The following is a 17,986-nucleotide window of genomic DNA, read 5'->3' on the forward strand; positions in this document are numbered from 1 at the left end:
CTGCTAAAGTTACCTCAGTCTCATCAGTTCTGCTTAGTCTCGGGCACACAGAACAAAGTTTATCATGGTTGTAGAGTGATGCTGTAGCCATGATAGTCCAGGAATTACATAAGAAGCAGGTATCTTTTTATTGGATCAACTTCATAGTTAGGATAAAGAAGAGAGTTTGCTTCACACATCCTCCCAGTTAGTTCAGGATGTTGGGATACATTTTTCAACTTTTATCTGTCTTTTGTAGCATTTGGTGTGAACTGTATTTACTTCTGTGTTAAGTATGCATCCGTTGTGAGAGTATGGGCTACAAAACCTCACGACTCCACAAAAATTAAATTCATGTATGAATTGTTTTCTTCTTTGTTTAAATTCTCCCAGTGCCGGAGGCCAGCTATCTCAGGGTTCAAACCTGTCCATTAACACCAACCAAAATATCAACATCAAGTCCGAACCGATTTCACCTCCCCGGGACCGCATGACTCCATCTGGGTTCCCGCAGCAGCAGCAGCAGCAGCAACAGCAGCAGCAATCACGGCAGGAAATGGGTCGCTCCCCTGTTGACAGTCTCAGTAGCTCCAGCAGCTCTTACGATGGCAGTGATCGGGAAGACCCAAGAAATGATTTCCATTCGCCTGTTGGGCTGGGAAGGCCGCCAAATTCAGAAGATAGAGAGAGCCCTTCAGTGAAACGAATGAGAATGGACACCTGGGTGACATAAGCACTCGGTGTGGTCACTCCTCTTTTGTGTTATCATAATGAACTGTCCTGACATATCTAAATTTATAAATAAGGACATGAAATAAGTATGTTTATATGTATATACATACGTGCATATATATATCGTCACATGCATATATATGTGCGAGTGTGTGTAGCATACACAGAATCATCAGGCACTTACTACGAACTCCTTGTATAGCTGCAGATGTCCCATGGTAAAAATATAACAAAATAATCCTGTAGGCATTGGGCTAGTCTGGCACTTACCTGGACTTGTTGTTTTAATAATATAACCTGTTTTGCAAAGAAACATTGTACCCATATATAATCCTACCACACTAGATTGCAGAAACCAAGAGGGCTCGCCTGTAGTAATGTCCCTATGTGTTTTATTAAAGCCGTATGGTTATTTGTAGTTAAGAAACAATGCTTTGTAGCAGCAGAGCAGTAGAAAAGCAGGAAAAAGAAAGCAATACTGTACATAAAAATGACCTTTATATTACCCAACCCGGCATGGGTCTCTATTGCAGAGGGTGCATGGAGAAGGGCTGATGCTATAAAAACCTGTTTTGCACGTGCAAAAAAAAAAATGTATTGGGTCAAAAAGTGATTTTTAATGAATAGAAGTGAAAGAGAGAGAGACACAAAGAGGTCGCATGAAATATTCAGAAAATATTAGCCTAGAAAATAGAGCATTAACAAAATAAAAGTAATATATTAAGTTATAATTGGAATATGTTTGAAAAGTTTCTTTACGTTCCTACCTTTGAAAAATATAGAAACGGATTTTAGCTCATGTATATTTTATATTAAAGAAAACAATACCCTTATGAATTGAAGACTATATATAAAAGTTATATACAGTACTTTTGAACACATTCTGCTATGAATTATTTATATAAGCCAAAGCTGTATGTTGTAGCTTTTTTGTAGAGTATAGTTTTATCTTGTTATTTTGACTTTCTAGTTTTTGCTTTCAGAAGAGGAAAAGAAAAACTTGCAGGCGGAACCTTGGGGGAAAAATAAGCCATGAACACTTATTATTCTATATGTAAATTAAAATTTGAGCCAAACTCTTTGTGTATATAGCATCTTAAATATATTATCACCTTTGGTGTAAGTACCTATGTATTGTACGTTCACCAGATTAAAAAGTATATTTTTGTGGATTGACGCCAACTTGAAAAAGGCGAGGTCCTTATTAAGTAGAGTATTCACTGTTTAATATTTACTATTTTGTTAAATATACTGTACTTTCTTTGGATTTTAATTATTATTAATATTATTATCCAGATTTTTCAGAGGGTGTATAAAGGGGTTGTCCCCCTCACTGGTGGTGAATGTGTGCCGTTCAATTGTAATCTCTGTGCTGTATGGTTAAGCTTCATTATACATTTTATATATATGTATATAAATAGCAAAGTGGCAAAAAAAAAAAATCCGGTGTTAAGTTCATCATGCATAAATATTAAAAATCTGTTACAACACATTTTAAGGCATTATTTTAAAACTGCCTCTTCTGAGAGAAAAAACACAGTGGAAAAACTTGACCTAATTACTCATGTTAGGGAAATCGCACACATCAGATGAGCACAGAAGGTTTTGTTAAGTGGTAAGTGGTTTGGGAACAAAATAGTTCTTTGGAAATAAATCCTCTCTTCTCTTTGGAAATAAATCCTCTCTTCTCTCCTTCCTGTGTTCAAGAAAGGGATCGATGAATCCAGAGGCCCAGCGTGTCGTGTAATTGTTTAGTATCTAAAGCCCATCTGAAGTACCCTGCAAGTAACTTTTTGCCACAGTGGGACACTTGCCTGAGCAACACTACAGGGACATTAACCGTACTGTCATCTCTCTTGTTGTTATTAGGCTGCCTGCAGATTGATACTGTCAAAACAAAAAAGAAGCTAAAACTGTCTGTACAGAAAACATCTCGAAGGGGCTAAAAACGTGACACAACTGACTTCTCTTTAGTGAGTGTGCTTAACTCACGTTTTCGATTAAAGAGCTAATGGATGCCTTCGGGCCTGTGCTGTTGCTTGCTGCTTTTTGTGCATGCAAAATATCCCTCTTCCCTAGGCACCAAATTAAAATGTGGATTTTGAAGAAATACAAACATTACTGCTCGCAGCTTTAATGATGGGGGGAAATGAAGAGGCGGTCGTGTTGCACACAACTCCCCGAATTGAAATTCCCTGATATTTATTAAAGAATGTTTTCCGTGGATATTTAATACCTTTCTTCTTAAAAAGGGAATTTTCTGGTCAATTCATTCAGTAGCCACTTTAACCCAGAAGAAACATGTGGGAAGGAAATCCATATGAGAAACCATTCCTCTCTCGTGCTTGTGTAATGAATAATCAAAGTAGAAACGTACCACAGATGGCTTCTAAGACACCGATGGTGTTGTCACTGTTACTTCCAGGGGTAGAAAATTAAAGCAAATGGTTGGGGCAAAATTGAGTTCCCCTTTCAAATTAACATATTTAGTAAATTAAATCAAGGGAACGGTTATTGGCTCAAACAAGCCTACAAAAGAAACCATCATGCTTTTCACCTGGCAACAATTTCCAAAGTAATTCAGTTCACTTACCACTTCTCAGGACCTTTAATGCTTTGAAAAGCTATGTGATTTTTTTTTCATTATTTATGCACATATATGAACTTTGCTGTACATTGGAGTGGGAGTTCTGCATTCACATTTACTGTCTATTTTCTTGTGTGCCTTACGAGATGGCTTTGCTGACTGTATCTCGATAGTCTTTATTTCTATGCAGGTTTATAAACAGCGCCATTATGTTTTCTAAAACAATGTTCCATAAGGTTTGGAGTTTGTATTTCAGTCACGCCAACTGACTAATTTCAATTTGTTCGATTCTTAGGACCTGCGGATCAGACTGTTAACCTGTAGCCCATATAATCCTGGAAAGGACTCCATTAGATAAGGCTTTGTGCAAACATCCCATATGTCTGCGGAAGAACCTCACACCATGACAATAATAAAAGGGGAACTCTGATTTTTAATAACACTAATAGTGTAACTTTGAAACATTACTTTTTTAGGAGATGTAAAATTGTTTTGTAGAAAAGAAAAAGACATAGCACAGGAGAACATTTCAGCAATTGAAAACAAATACAGGATTTTTTTATCCAATGAGCATAAGACACATGGATCAAAGTTGCAGATATATCAAATCTAATATGACCTTGTTGGATGCAAATTGATTTGATTTGAGAGAGTTTTATCAGCTAAGATGACAAATCACTGCTCGGGCTTTGAGGTCTAACGAGTAGCATTTAAGAAAAAAAACAATCAGGTTTGTCAGAGAAAAATGCTTTAGCATTTCCTTTTGCTGTAAAGGACACTAATGTATGAAAAACTTTTCTAAGTTATTGCGCGCACAAGAAATATATAGTAAATAAGGAACATAATAACTCCTAGCAGTTGATCGTGGGAAGAAGTTAAATTTAGAATGTGAAAGAAAGACTTGCAAATGTAAACCTTTACTTCTTGGTAGAAACTTTCCTCACTTTGCTGTGCAAGAGAACACTGCTTTGCTATATTTAAAATGGCTTTTTTAAAAGAGATTTATGTATTTGGTAAATGTTTGTAGTCAACAGTTCACACGAGAAGCTGTTCACGGTTTAACGACAATAAGCCGTTTGGCGGCACAAGCTGGACTTTGTTGCCATCCTTGAGATGAATCTTTTAAGAAAAAAATAAGTTAATCTCAATTTTTTTCCCTGAATGTGTTGTTTTTTCTTCATTATACAATAAATATTCTAGTGAACTTTTTATCGAATGGTTAAGAAAATGCTAGAGGTTGTTGTAAAATATTTGTATCCTGCATTCACTAAAGTAAAGATACTGGCTTTTACTGTGTACTCCGGACTCTGCATAATGTTTTCGCAGTCCACGTCTCTTCCTCCCTAGTGGCAGTCCTTGCAGCTTGACTCTGGCGCCCCCACAAATAGACTCAGAAATCCCTTCTGATGAAACTAGTTTGATAGCTGATGTGTAGAAAAGGACATTGCTCTTTCTTCCTGCGTCCCAAGTTAGGAATGCATCGCTAACTGCGTGTACGAACACTTGGAGCATACGACTACTGCTACGATTGGACACATGCCAAGCCAAGCCTGGGTAAATGAATTCTCACGAATTTAAATAATCATTTGTAATGGTGAGAGAGCTTCAGTTCCACCTGCAAAGCTCTTTCCATTGCACTCGTGGAGCAGAGTGGTGTGCGCAGGGTGGCTCGAGGATGCTGGCGTAGCTGAAAGATGGCTGATGCACTTGGGAAGCTGCGAGTAAAAGTCACTTCTGCAGAGCGCTGGAACTCCGAACCAACGAGGCAGAAGCAGCCGTTGGGCACACACGCCTCAAGTGCTGCTTGGAAAAGGCTTGGTGGCTGCTGCTGCCTCCCAGGTCTCGCAAGCAGCGGCCTTGCTCTGCTCTGGGCTACCCCTAGATCACGTCTACAGTTGGCGTACAAATCGCCTTGGATAATACCTCACCATCTAGCCTTCCACCCTGATTCCCCTTCTGGTGCCCCTGCTTTCTAGGAGAGGGCCTCCAAATGCTCCAGGCTTCTCCCTGGCAGCTCCAGCCTCCTGGCCCATTCCTCCTACACCCCCAGCCCACACGCAGAGTGCTGCAAAGCAGGCATCCTGTTGCAAGAGGGGTTCCCATGTGTCCTTCTCTGTGCTTGGCTGGAAGGATGGCTGCTTGGCAAGGCGTGCAGTAGCTGTCACTAACTGTTCAGCTAGTAAAGCCAAAAACGCCCCTTCGCTGAACAGCCCCAGCACAAACTCAAAGTCTGTTCTTGGGTGTGAATAGCCCACATGGAGCCCTATTGCTTCCCCAGTGGCCTAAGAGATGCATTTCTTGGAGCCCTCCCCATTGCACTAACTGATGTCCTTAGCTTGCTCTTTTTCCTGGTGTTACTTTTCTGGTAGTTCAAGTTCAAGGCTGTGTGCTGGGCATTTCTGAATGCCATGGAGGACTCTAGCCTGCTCGTTGAGGCCTGACAGCTAAAAATATTCCCAGGGCAGCAACAGAGGCTTAAAAATCACATCTCTCATTTCCCAGCTGGCTCTTGCAAGTAACGAGCTCAAGAATTGGTAAAGTTTTTAAGGCCTGGCAGGCCCATGCTGTGGTGAAGCAGGCCTGTCTGAACGGCTGTAGCTATAGGGAAGGCTGAGTCATCCTGGGAAAGGCAGGTAGTGCACCCGAGAGGCATCTAGCAGTAGCATTGAACCACTGGGCCTGTTGCACCAACCAGGCCAACATCCAGCTCCTAAACAAGGTTTAAGTCCTGGGGCAGATTTTTAAGGCCTAGGTTAGCAACACTGGCGTCCCTTCGGAGGGCCCAGAGGCAAGCTCCTTGTGCTTGGCTATAGTGCTGCAGAAACAGTCCCCTACCGCTCTTTCTGGGATGCCCTGGCAGCGCACGCCAGGGCTCGGATGGCTCGTAAACATTGAAGAGCTACATCCTGGGGCAGCTGCTTTTTGTTTCTGGGTGTGGATGCAGCTGGGGAAATGTGAGCACTAGTTCAGGCTGTCCAGCAGTCACCCAGCCAGATACGGGGAGGGGGGCACCTACCTACTGTGTTGTGTTGGCGGGTGGTGATTTGTGCCTAATATACAGCACCAACGCAGAGGAGTGAAGCACCTAGCTGATCGCTTCAGGCCCGTTCCTGCGATACAGCCCTTTTGGCCACAGTGCTTTGGCCAAGCACATCTCTGATGTAACATTTCGGGCCCACATCTGAAATCACCCCGTGTGCCCTGCCTGCTGGGTGGCATCGAAGCTGCTATTCCCGCCTCCAAGCGTGCTCGGTCCAGCAAGCTAGCAGCATTTCCACTGGACCCAGTTTCAAGGCATGGTGATTTAAAATGGGCAGCCATCAGTGTGGGGGGACTGTACCTTCACAAATGGTCAGGCTAAATAAAGAGAAGAGCAAGGGTGGGCAAAATGCAGCCTGTGGGCCAGATGCAGCCCGCCAGCCCATTCCAGCTGGCCCGCTGAGCCCCTAAAAAAATTTAGAAAATTAACGTTCATCTGTCCTGGGCTGCCTGTCATGCAGCCCTCGATGGCTTGCCAAAACTCATTAAGCCGCCCTCCACCCGAAATAATTGCCTGCCCCTGGAGTAGAGGCACCAGCGCGCTGCTTTGGGGAGGGGGAGTGGGGATGGGAGGGGGGAAACTGTCTGGCTCCTAGCTCCTCCATGACGCTTTTAGCTCTTGTCCTAGTGAAGGTGCCAGGATGGGGCCGACAGGTAACGCAGTGCCTATGTGGGTCCCACCTTCTCCAGCCACATGCACGGAGCTCGTGAGCACAAACCCTGTGCAGTCTGCTCAGCCTCGGTTAGCACGTGGGGTGGATGCATCCCCTAGGCAGGCTCAGTACTGAAAGCCTGTGGGATGGCTGGTGGGCAGGGTATATTGCTGTGCCTTTGGTGAATTTGATGCTACTTTGTTGTCCGCAGGTCGCTTGACACCCTGTGACATGGCAGGGCTCTGGCAGGACCAGCCTGTGCAGGTACATATACACTTGCTGCACCCACTGTAGTAGCTGCACTGGAGCTGTGCCCTACTGGGCTAGTGATGGCTGGAGGCGGGGGGCTTTGGCTTGGAGAGCGACGGTGTTGGAAAACACCAAGTTAATGAGTGAGCATGCTGGGGCTAAGCAGTCAGGGCACTTTCCAGGCAGACGTGGTTCAGTGCCCTGCCTGCAGCTTCAGGATCAGGCTGACAGCATATGCCAGGCGCATCTGATGGCTGCAGAGGTGCAGTAGCTGCTAAACAGTATCACAGTGACTCATGGTTACTGGAAGAGCCGTGATCCCAGCAGTGCAATGTATTGGCTGAGGCTTATGGACACACTGTGCGTAATGATTGGGGACTATCAATGCCATGTGGCTGCAAGAAATGCCCAGGACCGTCCCGACGCTGTGCCTAGTGCTGTTTAACTTGGGTACCAGCCAGCGAATGTGGGCAGCCACACTGCCTCGCCACAGCAGGCTGAGCCCATGCAAGGGGCAGGTTGCTGTCGCCAGTGCTGCACTGGCAAGCCCAGAAGCAGCCGGCCGCCTGCAGAGCTGGAGCCCAAGCCAGCAAATGTCACGCGCCTTTCCCAGCATAACGCCCCATTCAAGCTGAGGCCTCCTCAGCTTGAACAGACACTTGGGTTTGCTCCATTCAAGGAGGCAGCAGCAACCAAGAGCCAAGGGCAGGTAGGGCCGTGGCTGAACCATGGCGGGGGTGCCTCTTCAGACAAGAGGCTGGAGGGGCTTGGGCTTGTGCTAAAGGAGTAGATTTAACCATGCACATAGGTGGGCAATTGCAACCCATAGCCATTGTGACGTAGGAGCAGCTTGTGTTAGGGCTTCAGTTTCCTGCTTAATTCTGGCTTTAGTCGTTTCTGCTGTTTCAAAATGTGCTGCCACACTGACTCTGACCTGGGATGACATGGGCCTTTCCCTGGGAAGGCTGAGAAGAGCCCAGGCTTCAGGGCTTAAGCTGTCACCAGCTGGGAATAAGGCAGATGTGTTTTTGCCTCTCCTGAAGGCTCCTGGCTACGAGGGGGAGAGGAGAATGGGTCGCCTTCTTCTGAAGCATTGGGGTGTTGGTGCCTGACAGCTGATGCTGGCACGGTGGGAGGGCATTGCCAGTGATGCTCCCAGAAACCCAGAGATGCCTCCGCTCAGTGGCATGCGATCTGGGCCCAGAAAAGCCATTTTCCTTCCTCTCACAGAGCACGGAGGTGTTGGCCTTCCTCTGTGGCATGGAGAAGGCTCCTTCCCTAGGCTCCTCCGGGCCTATAGTAGCTCAACTGCAGGCCTGTTGTGGCAGCAGCAGCGGACTGGCAGTGCCCTCGTCTCCGTGGCTTCCAGCTGTGATGGGTTACGGGGCGCTCTGGGTACCGCTCCTTGCAACTGTGGGCGAGGGGTTGTAGTGATTGTGGTGGGGTCCTTTGGTGAACGATCCCTGTGCCTGCAGGGCCTGGGTGTGATGGCCTAGGAGGCTCTTCCCATCCTAGGTTCCTATTTTTGAGCCCAAGGCCTGTGTCCTCACAGTTAGGGACTGGAAAGGATTAGAGAGGCCTGGCACCTCCAGCACCACAAGACCAGCTTGGACAAACGCTTGGTTGGGCTGGTTTAGACCAGTGGCATCCAACCTCTTTGGCAGGCATGCCACACATTAGTCCTGCCCCCTCCACACTGCCACCCCTGGTTTAGATAGACATGAGCCTCCTCGAGTTGTGGGCCGGGGGCACTCGATGGGTCCTCAGGGCCCTGCCAGCTCTGTGTTTCTGTTTCTGATGTTATGGAAGTGTTTGACACCAGACGGGCTGCAGCCCAGAGGCAACTTTGCCTATGCTGGGGGAGCTGGTCTTGGCTGTAAGCGGAGCTCCTGCCAGCAGCAGCCCACCTGCACGTGCTGACTTGCTGGGGTGTGTCGTGGCCGAAGTTAATGAAAGCGTAACAGGGAAGCAGCCTACAGCCCCTGGCCAGCAGGCAGGACCCTAAGGACGCACCCCCGGCATGCCTGATGACCAAGGATCCTGGTTTTCTCTGATAAAAAAATCATAAATTCTCTGACAAAACATCGCAAATTCTCTGATAAAACCCCCCAAATCCATTATTAAAATTAAAAGCCCCCTGCAGCCCCCTCTAGCCCTGCTGGTGCCCCTTACTGGCCCCCAAAGCCATCCCGACCCTGCTACTATGTCTCACTGCCCCCACAACAGCCCCCCGCCCTACTCTTACCTCTTACCCCCACCCACAGCCCCTGGAGGGGCCCCCAGCTGCCAGGGCTGTGGGGCCAGAGACTCAAGTCTGCAGCTTCCTGCCCCCAACAGCAGGCAGCTGCAGCAGAAGCAGCATGGAACCAGCTCCCCCACTGGTGCTGCCTGCTTGGGCAGTGGCGGGGCCAGCTCCTGGCTCCCCACAGCCCTGCTGGTGCCCCCCAGCTGTGACCCACAAGCCCCCTGTCCCTGCAAGCCCCACTTACCTCACAGGCTCCAAGAGAAGAGTGAAGTTGTGGCTGACTGAGAGCCTCAGGCCCTGCCCTTCCCCCGCCCCGTCCACCTCTGGGCAGGGCTGGGGGGGGTGTCTGCCCTGTTTACAAACAGCTCTTGCAGGCTGGAGCTCAACCAGCCTGCAGAGCTCTTTGCTAAAGCAGGGAATCCATGGGTTTCTCTGCTCAGAGGAGAAATCCACATTTTCTCTGATAAAAAGGGGAAATCTGTAGTTTTCTCTGTTTTCCATGAGAAACAGAAAACCACGATCCCTGCTGATGACACATCCTACATGCAGCTTGCAGTGCCTGCAGGTCACAGATGCTTTCCCCTTCAGCACCTGTGGCAGGGACATGAGACATGATGTTCTGGTGAAGCAGAGCCAGGAGCGACTTAAGTCCCAGAACTGGTTGATTGGGTGATGGATCCAGCTCAGGACTGACACCGAAAGGAAACAGAGCTGACAGGTAGGCCATTGCCTTTGGTGGTAGGGGGGGGTGGGGCCTTTATCAAGGGTCCCAGACACTTGTTTTTCCTGCTTGTAGCAGGAACAGCAGCTTCCTATGTAACAGTGCTGGGCAGTGGCTCAGCAGGGCACAGGAGAGGCCAATGCTCCTGCAGAAGCGCAACAGCCACCCTTTGAGCAGCGAGCACATGGCAATGACATCTGGAGGCATTACTGCAGCTTCCTGCTGCCTCAGCTGTCTACCATCTACAGCTGCATCTTGTCTTTAACCCTGTGGGCAATGCTGCTATGCAACTGTGGCCGGATTCTGACCTTCCTTTGGCGTCAGCCTTGGTGACTGGGGTGCAGTTGCTTACACCAGAAAGGGGCAGGGGTAACTAAGGCCATGCATGCAGCTGTCACTGAAGATAGGGTTGAGCCTGAGGACCGGCCGTCTAGATGTTCAGCTAGGAGCTTTGCCCTCTGGTCCCCAGGGTTTCCAGCTGCCAGCTGGAGTGTTTCCTGCTTTAGAAATGGAGCTTATTCATGAGGAGTCACTGAGACCCCACAGAGCTCCTGGCTTAGGTCACATAAGCCTGGAAGTGCCTGAAATCTGGAGGTATCTTCAGACTCCCTAGCAACAAACCTTTAAACCTGGCCTACTTCAGCCACATCATGGTTCAAAACCAGGAATTCCCTTGGCTTTTGCCTGTGCCCTTGGAGCGCTTGTGCCCAAGTGACCCCTGCCCACAACAGACTCTTCAAAGGAACTAGAGGCCCTCTCCCTCAGCACAGCCAAGCATGAGCCATTGGGCCAAGAGCACCTAGAGGTACATGCTTCTGTAGCCTTGTGGTTACGGGCTCTGAGCTGCACTAGCACTGGCTTGGGTTTGAGTCCAGGCTTGTCTGTATCTTTTCTATAAGATGACCCTTGTCTTATGGAAACCCTCTGGTGCCAGGCACCAGAGTGGAGGCATCTATGGGATAAGCCTGGGGCTGGCACCCAGCTGCAGCAGAAGTGCTACTGCCCAAAGGAGGGCCTGATGCTGTGTTTCAGCATCTCCTCTTAGCGACTGAAGACAGCTTCCCCCCTTGGGCACTCATCTACCTCCAGGCATTGCACAGGACACTGCACCTGGCTGCTGTGTATTCACCGAGTCAGGTACCACAACACAAAGTGGGATCCTGCTGGGAAGCCAGCCCCATGCCTCCAAAGTGGGACACACGAGGCTTGTCCAGGCCTATGGATAACAGCCGCCGTGCTTTGGCAGCTGCCAATGATGCGTGTTCTTGTCAAGGGGGCATTTCTGTCCGATGAGAATGAGAGCCATGCTCCAGCTCCATAAATAGCCTCTGCAGGCTCTGGCTGAAATCTGCCATCCTTCCTTTTAAGGCAAGCTTCACTCTGGGATGTCACCAGCCGTTGCTGCCAGAGAAGGAGACTGCAGGCAGGGTAGTTCCCGTTGTGCTTTTATTGACTCATTCACCATTCAGAAGTTTCACATCAACCCCCAGAGAACAAAAGGGACCGAGTTTCCTTCACAGAAGAAAATATATTTGTATTTAAAATAGACACAGCTGCCTTATGAAACCTGAGGCTTTTGGCACCTTTTAAAAACAACAGAGGTTTCTCCCCTGGCTCCTGCCCAGAGCTTCCTCCTCGCTGCAAAAGATTCCCTTGTCCAAACCATGTCCCAGTCCTGCCCTGGACAGTCCAGCCCTGGGGGCAGCACTCAGGCACCGCAGCTGGCAGCTCCCCTGGCCGTGGACACTTCTTCAGTTTTCAGGCTACTGCAAACACCAGTGCTGTCCGTGCGCGCTCTCAGGCCGGGAAGAGGCTGCATCAGCAATAACGTATCTCAAACAGCAATACTGAGCGTCATGATCCTTTATGTCATCCCAGCACCCTGGACCGGGATATTCACCAACCTTGCAAGGAAAAGGAAAAAGAAAAGATACCCACCGCATTCAGCCTACATGAAACAATTTCACCATGCACTCGGTATGGCACCAACCAACACGGCTGCAGCGCAAGTTAGGGCTCTCGGTGGCATTTCCTCTGCCCAGTGCAGACGTGGATGGTTTTCTGTAGCGGCAGTGCCCTCCAGTGGAGGCGAGGAGCAGGAACTGCCTTCGTGCTACAGAAGAGTTTCAAGGTTGCTTTTCCTTGGCTTCCCATTTCCTCCACTCCCTAATACTGGCACCTCTGAAAGATGCTAATGAGCTGCTCCCATCACTATTAGACAACAAACCTAGCTATTTCATGTCAAGGGCGTATGCACCGCTCACCAACAAGCTGCTTGTTAACCTTGAGTCTGCAGCAAACACTGAATCCCAGAGCCACAACTGACAAAAAAAAGGAAGTCACCTACTGCCTACGTTCAAAGGGCCCTTGGCTTGCTGCAAGACAAAACTACAGCCTCCAGGAGGGGGAAAAAAATCAGGCTAGCAAACACATAAAGCAGAGTGGGAGCGCCATGGTAACTGGCGTCTGGGCACAGGGAAGGTTCGAGCTCCTTCGTGTTTGCTCTGTGCTGAAGGAGCTGATGCTTAGGCAGCATACTGTAGGGTTTCTATTTTGTACAGTCGTCCTTTGGAGTAGTTTACATTGGAGGCTGCAAAAACGTGACCTTAGTGTTCAGCCAGAAGGCGGCATAACTGTTTCTGCAGTTCTCCATCTGCTGAAATGGACTTTGAGGAAGATTTTTACTGCAGGTTGCAAACCCCCAGCACACAGCGTGAAAAAGACATATGGTAAACCCTAACAGACTGCGATGTATCAAGAGCCTAATTAGCATCTTTCAAGACCTGGTGCCTTGCTCAGGCACCAAGAACGCCTACGAGGATCTGCGGTTCAAACAAACTGTTCACAGTACTGTACCTAGACTCCTGGCAGCCCCGAGTGAACTTTTAGTATCGGATCCCCCCACTTTGCCAGAGATAACGATAATAACAAAATCAGACAATGGAAACAAAAATGACCATTTTCAGGCCCCCTTACTGCTCGGGCCCTGGACGGCCACCTGCTTCACCCATGCCTGTGTCCAGCTCTGACTGTTAGTGTTGTAAGCCCTGACCCAGGGGAAGGAGTTCACTTCTTTCTGGGGTCTCCTGATATCACGGGGCTGGTTTGCCCTGCCTCTTTACCACTTCACAAAGGGGAGATCAACTTGCTGAGACCTGAATTCCTAATTCACAGGCTGACAGACTCAGCATAGGTTGACAAACTTAAGTGTCTCGGACACCTCCCTGGGCACTGAAAATGTGGTGAACTTCCTACCACAAAGCAAGTCTGAGAAACCTACTGCAGCAGTGAGCTCTCCAACTGAAGACAGTGGTGTGCCGGCCTACTGCAGTCCAGGCACTTCTATGAAAGAGCGAGGCTTTGTACATGGCAGAGGCCTCAATCGTTCTAGATAAATTTAGCTTGATTTGGTCACTGGCAGAGTAAACTGTTACAGAGGCACAAGCCTACACAGTGAGGCCAGATGGCAGTGTAGTGTGGCTACTTGAGCTATAAGCTCACGGTTAGGGTTAAAGATACCAGGGTGACTCTGTTCCAGCAAGAGAAAAAGCATTTTCACACCACCCCCCAACCCCTGTCCACATAAAATGTCTCTTGCCAGATTGACTTTCCTCTCAATAACACACTAAATAGCTCAGCACCTGCAGAACCAGTGCTTGGCTGGTTCAGATTCCTAGACAAGGCCACTCTTGAGGGATACCTGAACCAACCAAGAAGAGCAGGTTGCTGCACTATACTTTTCCCTTGGCAGACCTTATGAACATAAAGCCAACTGGCTGTTGAACTCCGTTAGCCACGAAGCATCTTTATTCTTCCATAAAAACATGGCAGCCACAGCCCACCAGTCACCTATGATTGACTTAAATTAGCCCCCTGAAACTGGTGAGGACAGAGCCACTGGTTTATGGGCGTGCATGTCAGGAAGGGAGACAGCGCCGGGCTGTCTCCCCAATTCGGGGAGCTTCTCTGCAGGTAAGTGTAGTGATAATTCCCCCCCTGTTCTGTGAGCTGAGAGGTTTGAGGCAAATGTTGTGTTTGAGGCATGGGCTGCCGCCATGGTCTCTTGTGTTTTAAAATAGACGATATAAACTACCGGCAGGACGATTCCTATCAGGAGCATGATGAAAACAGCATTCCACCACTGGATTCCCCAGTCTGCCCCTGTACTGGCCTCCTTTGGTCTTCCAGAGCCGAAAGGTAGCCAGTTTGGTGCCTCAACGCAGTCTACGTTTATACTGACTTCTGAGCGCACCGCGTCCTGAATATTCTTGTCGATCCCTTTGAAGTAGTCGGTCAGGTGCCCGGATTCAACACAGCTGCTGCTCGAGGCTGCCTCCTCAGGCTCCCCCAGGTCAACGAGGGTCAGGGCAGCCTGGGCACGTTCACTCCGAGGAGGTTTTAATTCTTTGCTGGTCTCGGTTAACACCCCATGGGTCTTTACGGGGATCTTGATGGACTTCAGAGCGTACAGGTCCTGCTCCCGGATGAAGTTGTTGATGCGCTTGATATCTGCAACCTAAGGAAACCAGAAAGGACAGACGTTAGGCTGAGCTCTTGTGATCCTTTAGGACTGCCGACGTGAAAACAGACCGCAGCACGCGCCGCGCACGTCAGTATGCTGGGAGCAAACATGGGGGCTCATCAAGCACATATTCTTGTAGCTTTTCCAGCCGGCAGTCAGAAGTGCGACGGGTTCCTAAGGAAATGCTCCATGTGCCTTATTGCCTTTTCCTTCCCATCTCTGTGGTTTCTACTGTCTGCCACTGCTGTTTCTGCCTTAGCTTTGTGGGGGAAAGCTGTGGCAGTGAGGACTTTTTAAAGTCACTTCCACGCCCCCTGCACTCTGTGAATAAAGTACTTTTAGCTCTTTTGGGTGAGCAGACAATTGGTGCATGAACAAACAAGACTACCCCACTCCACATGAAGCGTGTGCTGCCTTTGCCTCGTCTCCTGGAGTAGCACTAGTCCTGCCTGGAGAGGAATCTTGCAGCCAAAAGCCAAACCTGCTCTGGCCCTGCTTGTTCCAGGCTCAGACGCACTATATTCTGGCCCCCACACCGCTTCCCGTCCCTGCAGACTACCAGCTCTCAGCAGGCTGAAAAGTCTAGCGGAAGCCGGGCTCATTTCATAACTAGCCTCATCGAGGGGAGAACCGCGGGCTCTGCAGGTGACACTTCTTCACCACATGCGACTCGTGTCAAGAACACGGCTACTTCCGCACTTCGTCACATCTCTTCTGAAACCAACTGTCCGGTTTGAAGGCAAGGAGGATTCAAACGCTAGCCTGACAGGACTCCCAGCAGTGCTGCCAGCACTCAGGGGCGAGGCAGTGACTTTCCCCGTGTCTGTCCTTAGCCCGCAATAAGTAAAAGCTCATCTGGAGGAGTCCAGTCTCGTCTCACAGAGGGCAAAGCAGCCCTGCTTTAGCTTTCACTTCCTGCAGGGGTAGGAGTGGGCATAAGGACACTTGCCACAAGTCAGCTGCTCCCTACTTTTAACTTACTCCACTTCATGCCTTTCCCATATCCTCCAGAAAGAGACCCAGGTGCCCTGACTGAAGTCCTTAGCCTCCTTCCTGCCCTGCCCGAGCCTCATGCTGCAAATGGACAGCTGGTGTTCTCAGGACAGTATTTTGGGGGAAAACTGCATTTTGGCCTCTCAGAAAAAAGGAGACTTATTAGTTGGCATCTTGGTGATGACTGTGGTTGGTTCCCATCTTACCACATACCAGGGGCCAGACTCTAGAGCCTCCCCCCCCAGCTCAAGCCACTGGGGCAGGTGCTTTCTGTGGGCACAGTGCACTCTTGTGTCCGTGTCTACCACAGGAGAGCTCAGAGCCTCGGTGCGGCTCAGGGACTGCTCAGGCTCCTGCTCTGTGCTGCTGGGATCCCGTGATGGCTTGCCTACGAGTTCACTGTTGGGCCCAAGTAAAGGGACCAGCGCTTCCTGAGCGAGGACCAAGAGCTCCGGGAATTTTCAGCCACATCAGCGTAAAGGCAGGTAGCCCCGCTCTGCGCTCACTGCACACAAATCTTTTGGCTCAGGTTTCTGACCAGCTTTAAGAGGACTGGGGACAGAAAGGCAATCACCTCAGGAAGTGTCCCCTGGAGAGCCTGTGCCCACCCTGCCAAGGCTTTTTTCCTGGATTACCCATGGGGAAAAACAGCTCCTTGCTAAAGGCCGCGTTAGGCTGTAAGCTCTTGGCCTCAGAACATCTTTCCAACCCGAGTCTGTACAGCACCCAGCACGAGGGGGTCCTGGCCCATGGCTGGGCGGCTTAATGCTTTGAGAGTACAAATACTTACTCAATCGAGGAGGAAAAAGACAACCCAAGACCACACAGATAACGGTGCAAGGACAAGATACAGAGTGAGACTAGTTGGATGGAGAGAAACAAATCACTATGGAAATCCCAGCTGGGAAAAAAAAAGGGATTACCTTTCCTGCAACCCATGGCCTTCTTGTTCACACTGAGCTGCCCACTGCCTTTTGCTCCCCATCGTGTCTCTGCCTCCTGTTAGCTCCTTGTGGTAGGGAAAACAGCCCACCATATCTGTACAGTGCCCAGCCCAACAGGGACTCTCGCCGACTGGGGCTTCCAGACACTACCAGAACCTGAACGACCGTGGCCGAGACCGGGAATCTGCAGCTCCAGCACTACCGCCGGAGTATCCGACTGCTGGATCCTTCTCGGGGCTAACATCCACCTGGGAAACAGACCCCGGGCAATGAATGACTGCATCTTTCTGTCAGAGACAGTGTTAGTGCCCCTGGACCCGCTGGGGAGAGATGATGAAAGGACAATGCTGTAAGCAGCACTCAGCTTTTCAAAGCTAGAAACCCACATGTGGGCCCTGTTCTGGGTCCTCAACCGGCAACAGAAGGGGAGGGCAGAAGGCAAATTCTCCAGATGAGGTGCCAGGGAGCCCGAGTTCTCCCGGAGACACGCAGAGCAGGGCACACGCCAATAGGGCTCCAGGCAAAACCCAAAGGCCGCACATCCGACCGAGCCACTGCAGAAGCCCACCAGCAGAAACCCAGCGCCAGACAGACGCTGCTGTTTCCAGGGACGGGCATTCAAAAAGCCTGAGTCTGAACTGATTCAATCTTTGCAGCAAGGAGTTGGGGACAGAAGTTCCGTAAATCAATTTGACCCAAATCTGTTAAGTCTGATACAACATTCAACCAGGTTTATCTTAAACCAGTTTTGGACATTTTGAAACTGGTTTATATGCACTGAACTTATTTAAACCAGTTTCTGATGATTTAAACAGGTTTATGTGCAACTTCTGTCCCTAGGGGTTAGTCTCCATTGTGCTCATTTCATGCTAATAAGCTCCATTTTCTAGAGGAAGCGGGGACATTTCTTTGGGGAGCTTGAAAGCGGCCAAACTTCTTTCTTACAGAATGAATCACAGCGGCACAGCCAGCTCGGTGCACTGACTTGGTTTAAGCAGAGAGCTTGCAAACAGCCCCAGCACGAATTCAAACAGCTTTGTCGCCGCAGCTGCTGATCAATGGCCACTTGAAGAGTTTTTCTTTCCTGGCCAGCTGAGGGCCAGCCGGCAGCACAGGTAGTGGCAGATGGCCACAGAAAGTCAGGCAGTTTTAAGTGGGAATCTAGGAGGCACTAGAAATTTAATCCTAGTGCCAGCCTCCCAGGGCATCTATACATGTGCTCCAGGAACAGGGGCAGGCTTTAATTAATTAGAGCGGCTCTGAGGGGGCTCTGATTAAAGCATCCAGAGTGTCATGTGTATCAGAGTCCTCACACTGAAAAA

At 49.2% G+C, this 17,986-nt stretch overlaps 2 protein-coding genes across 6 annotated transcripts in view; one reads left to right on the forward strand and one right to left on the reverse strand.

The window, feature by feature from the left end:
• The window catches only part of MEF2A (myocyte enhancer factor 2A), a 147,226-nt gene extending 142,630 nt beyond the window's left edge, over nt 1-4,596 (forward strand). For 3 of the 4 annotated variants that reach the window (XM_019533791.1, XM_019533793.1, XM_019533794.1), the window contains one exon: nt 373-4,596. In XM_019533791.1, coding sequence (XP_019389336.1) covers nt 373-712 — 340 coding nt within the window. In that variant the 3' untranslated portion in view covers nt 713-4,596. The remainder of the gene's footprint in view (nt 1-372) is intronic. The other variant, XM_019533792.1, reaches the window with a different exon arrangement.
• Nucleotides 4,597-11,634: 7,038 nt separating this feature from the next.
• LYSMD4 (LysM domain containing 4) overlaps nt 11,635-17,986 on the reverse strand; it is an 11,655-nt gene continuing 5,303 nt past the window's right edge. The window contains exons 3-4 of one of the 2 annotated variants that reach the window (XM_019533796.1): nt 14,299-14,721; nt 11,635-12,109 (exon numbers count right to left, since the gene is read on the reverse strand). In XM_019533796.1, the coding sequence (XP_019389341.1) occupies nt 11,969-12,109; nt 14,299-14,721 (564 nt within the window). In that variant the 3' untranslated portion in view covers nt 11,635-11,968. Of the gene's footprint in view, nt 12,110-12,756; nt 14,722-17,986 lie in introns of those variants that run through there. The other variant, XM_019533795.1, reaches the window with a different exon arrangement.

This window comes from Crocodylus porosus, unplaced genomic scaffold (assembly GCF_001723895.1).
Source record: "Crocodylus porosus isolate Cpor-Errol unplaced genomic scaffold, CroPor_comp1, whole genome shotgun sequence".
Taxonomy (NCBI): Eukaryota; Metazoa; Chordata; order Crocodylia; family Crocodylidae; genus Crocodylus; species Crocodylus porosus.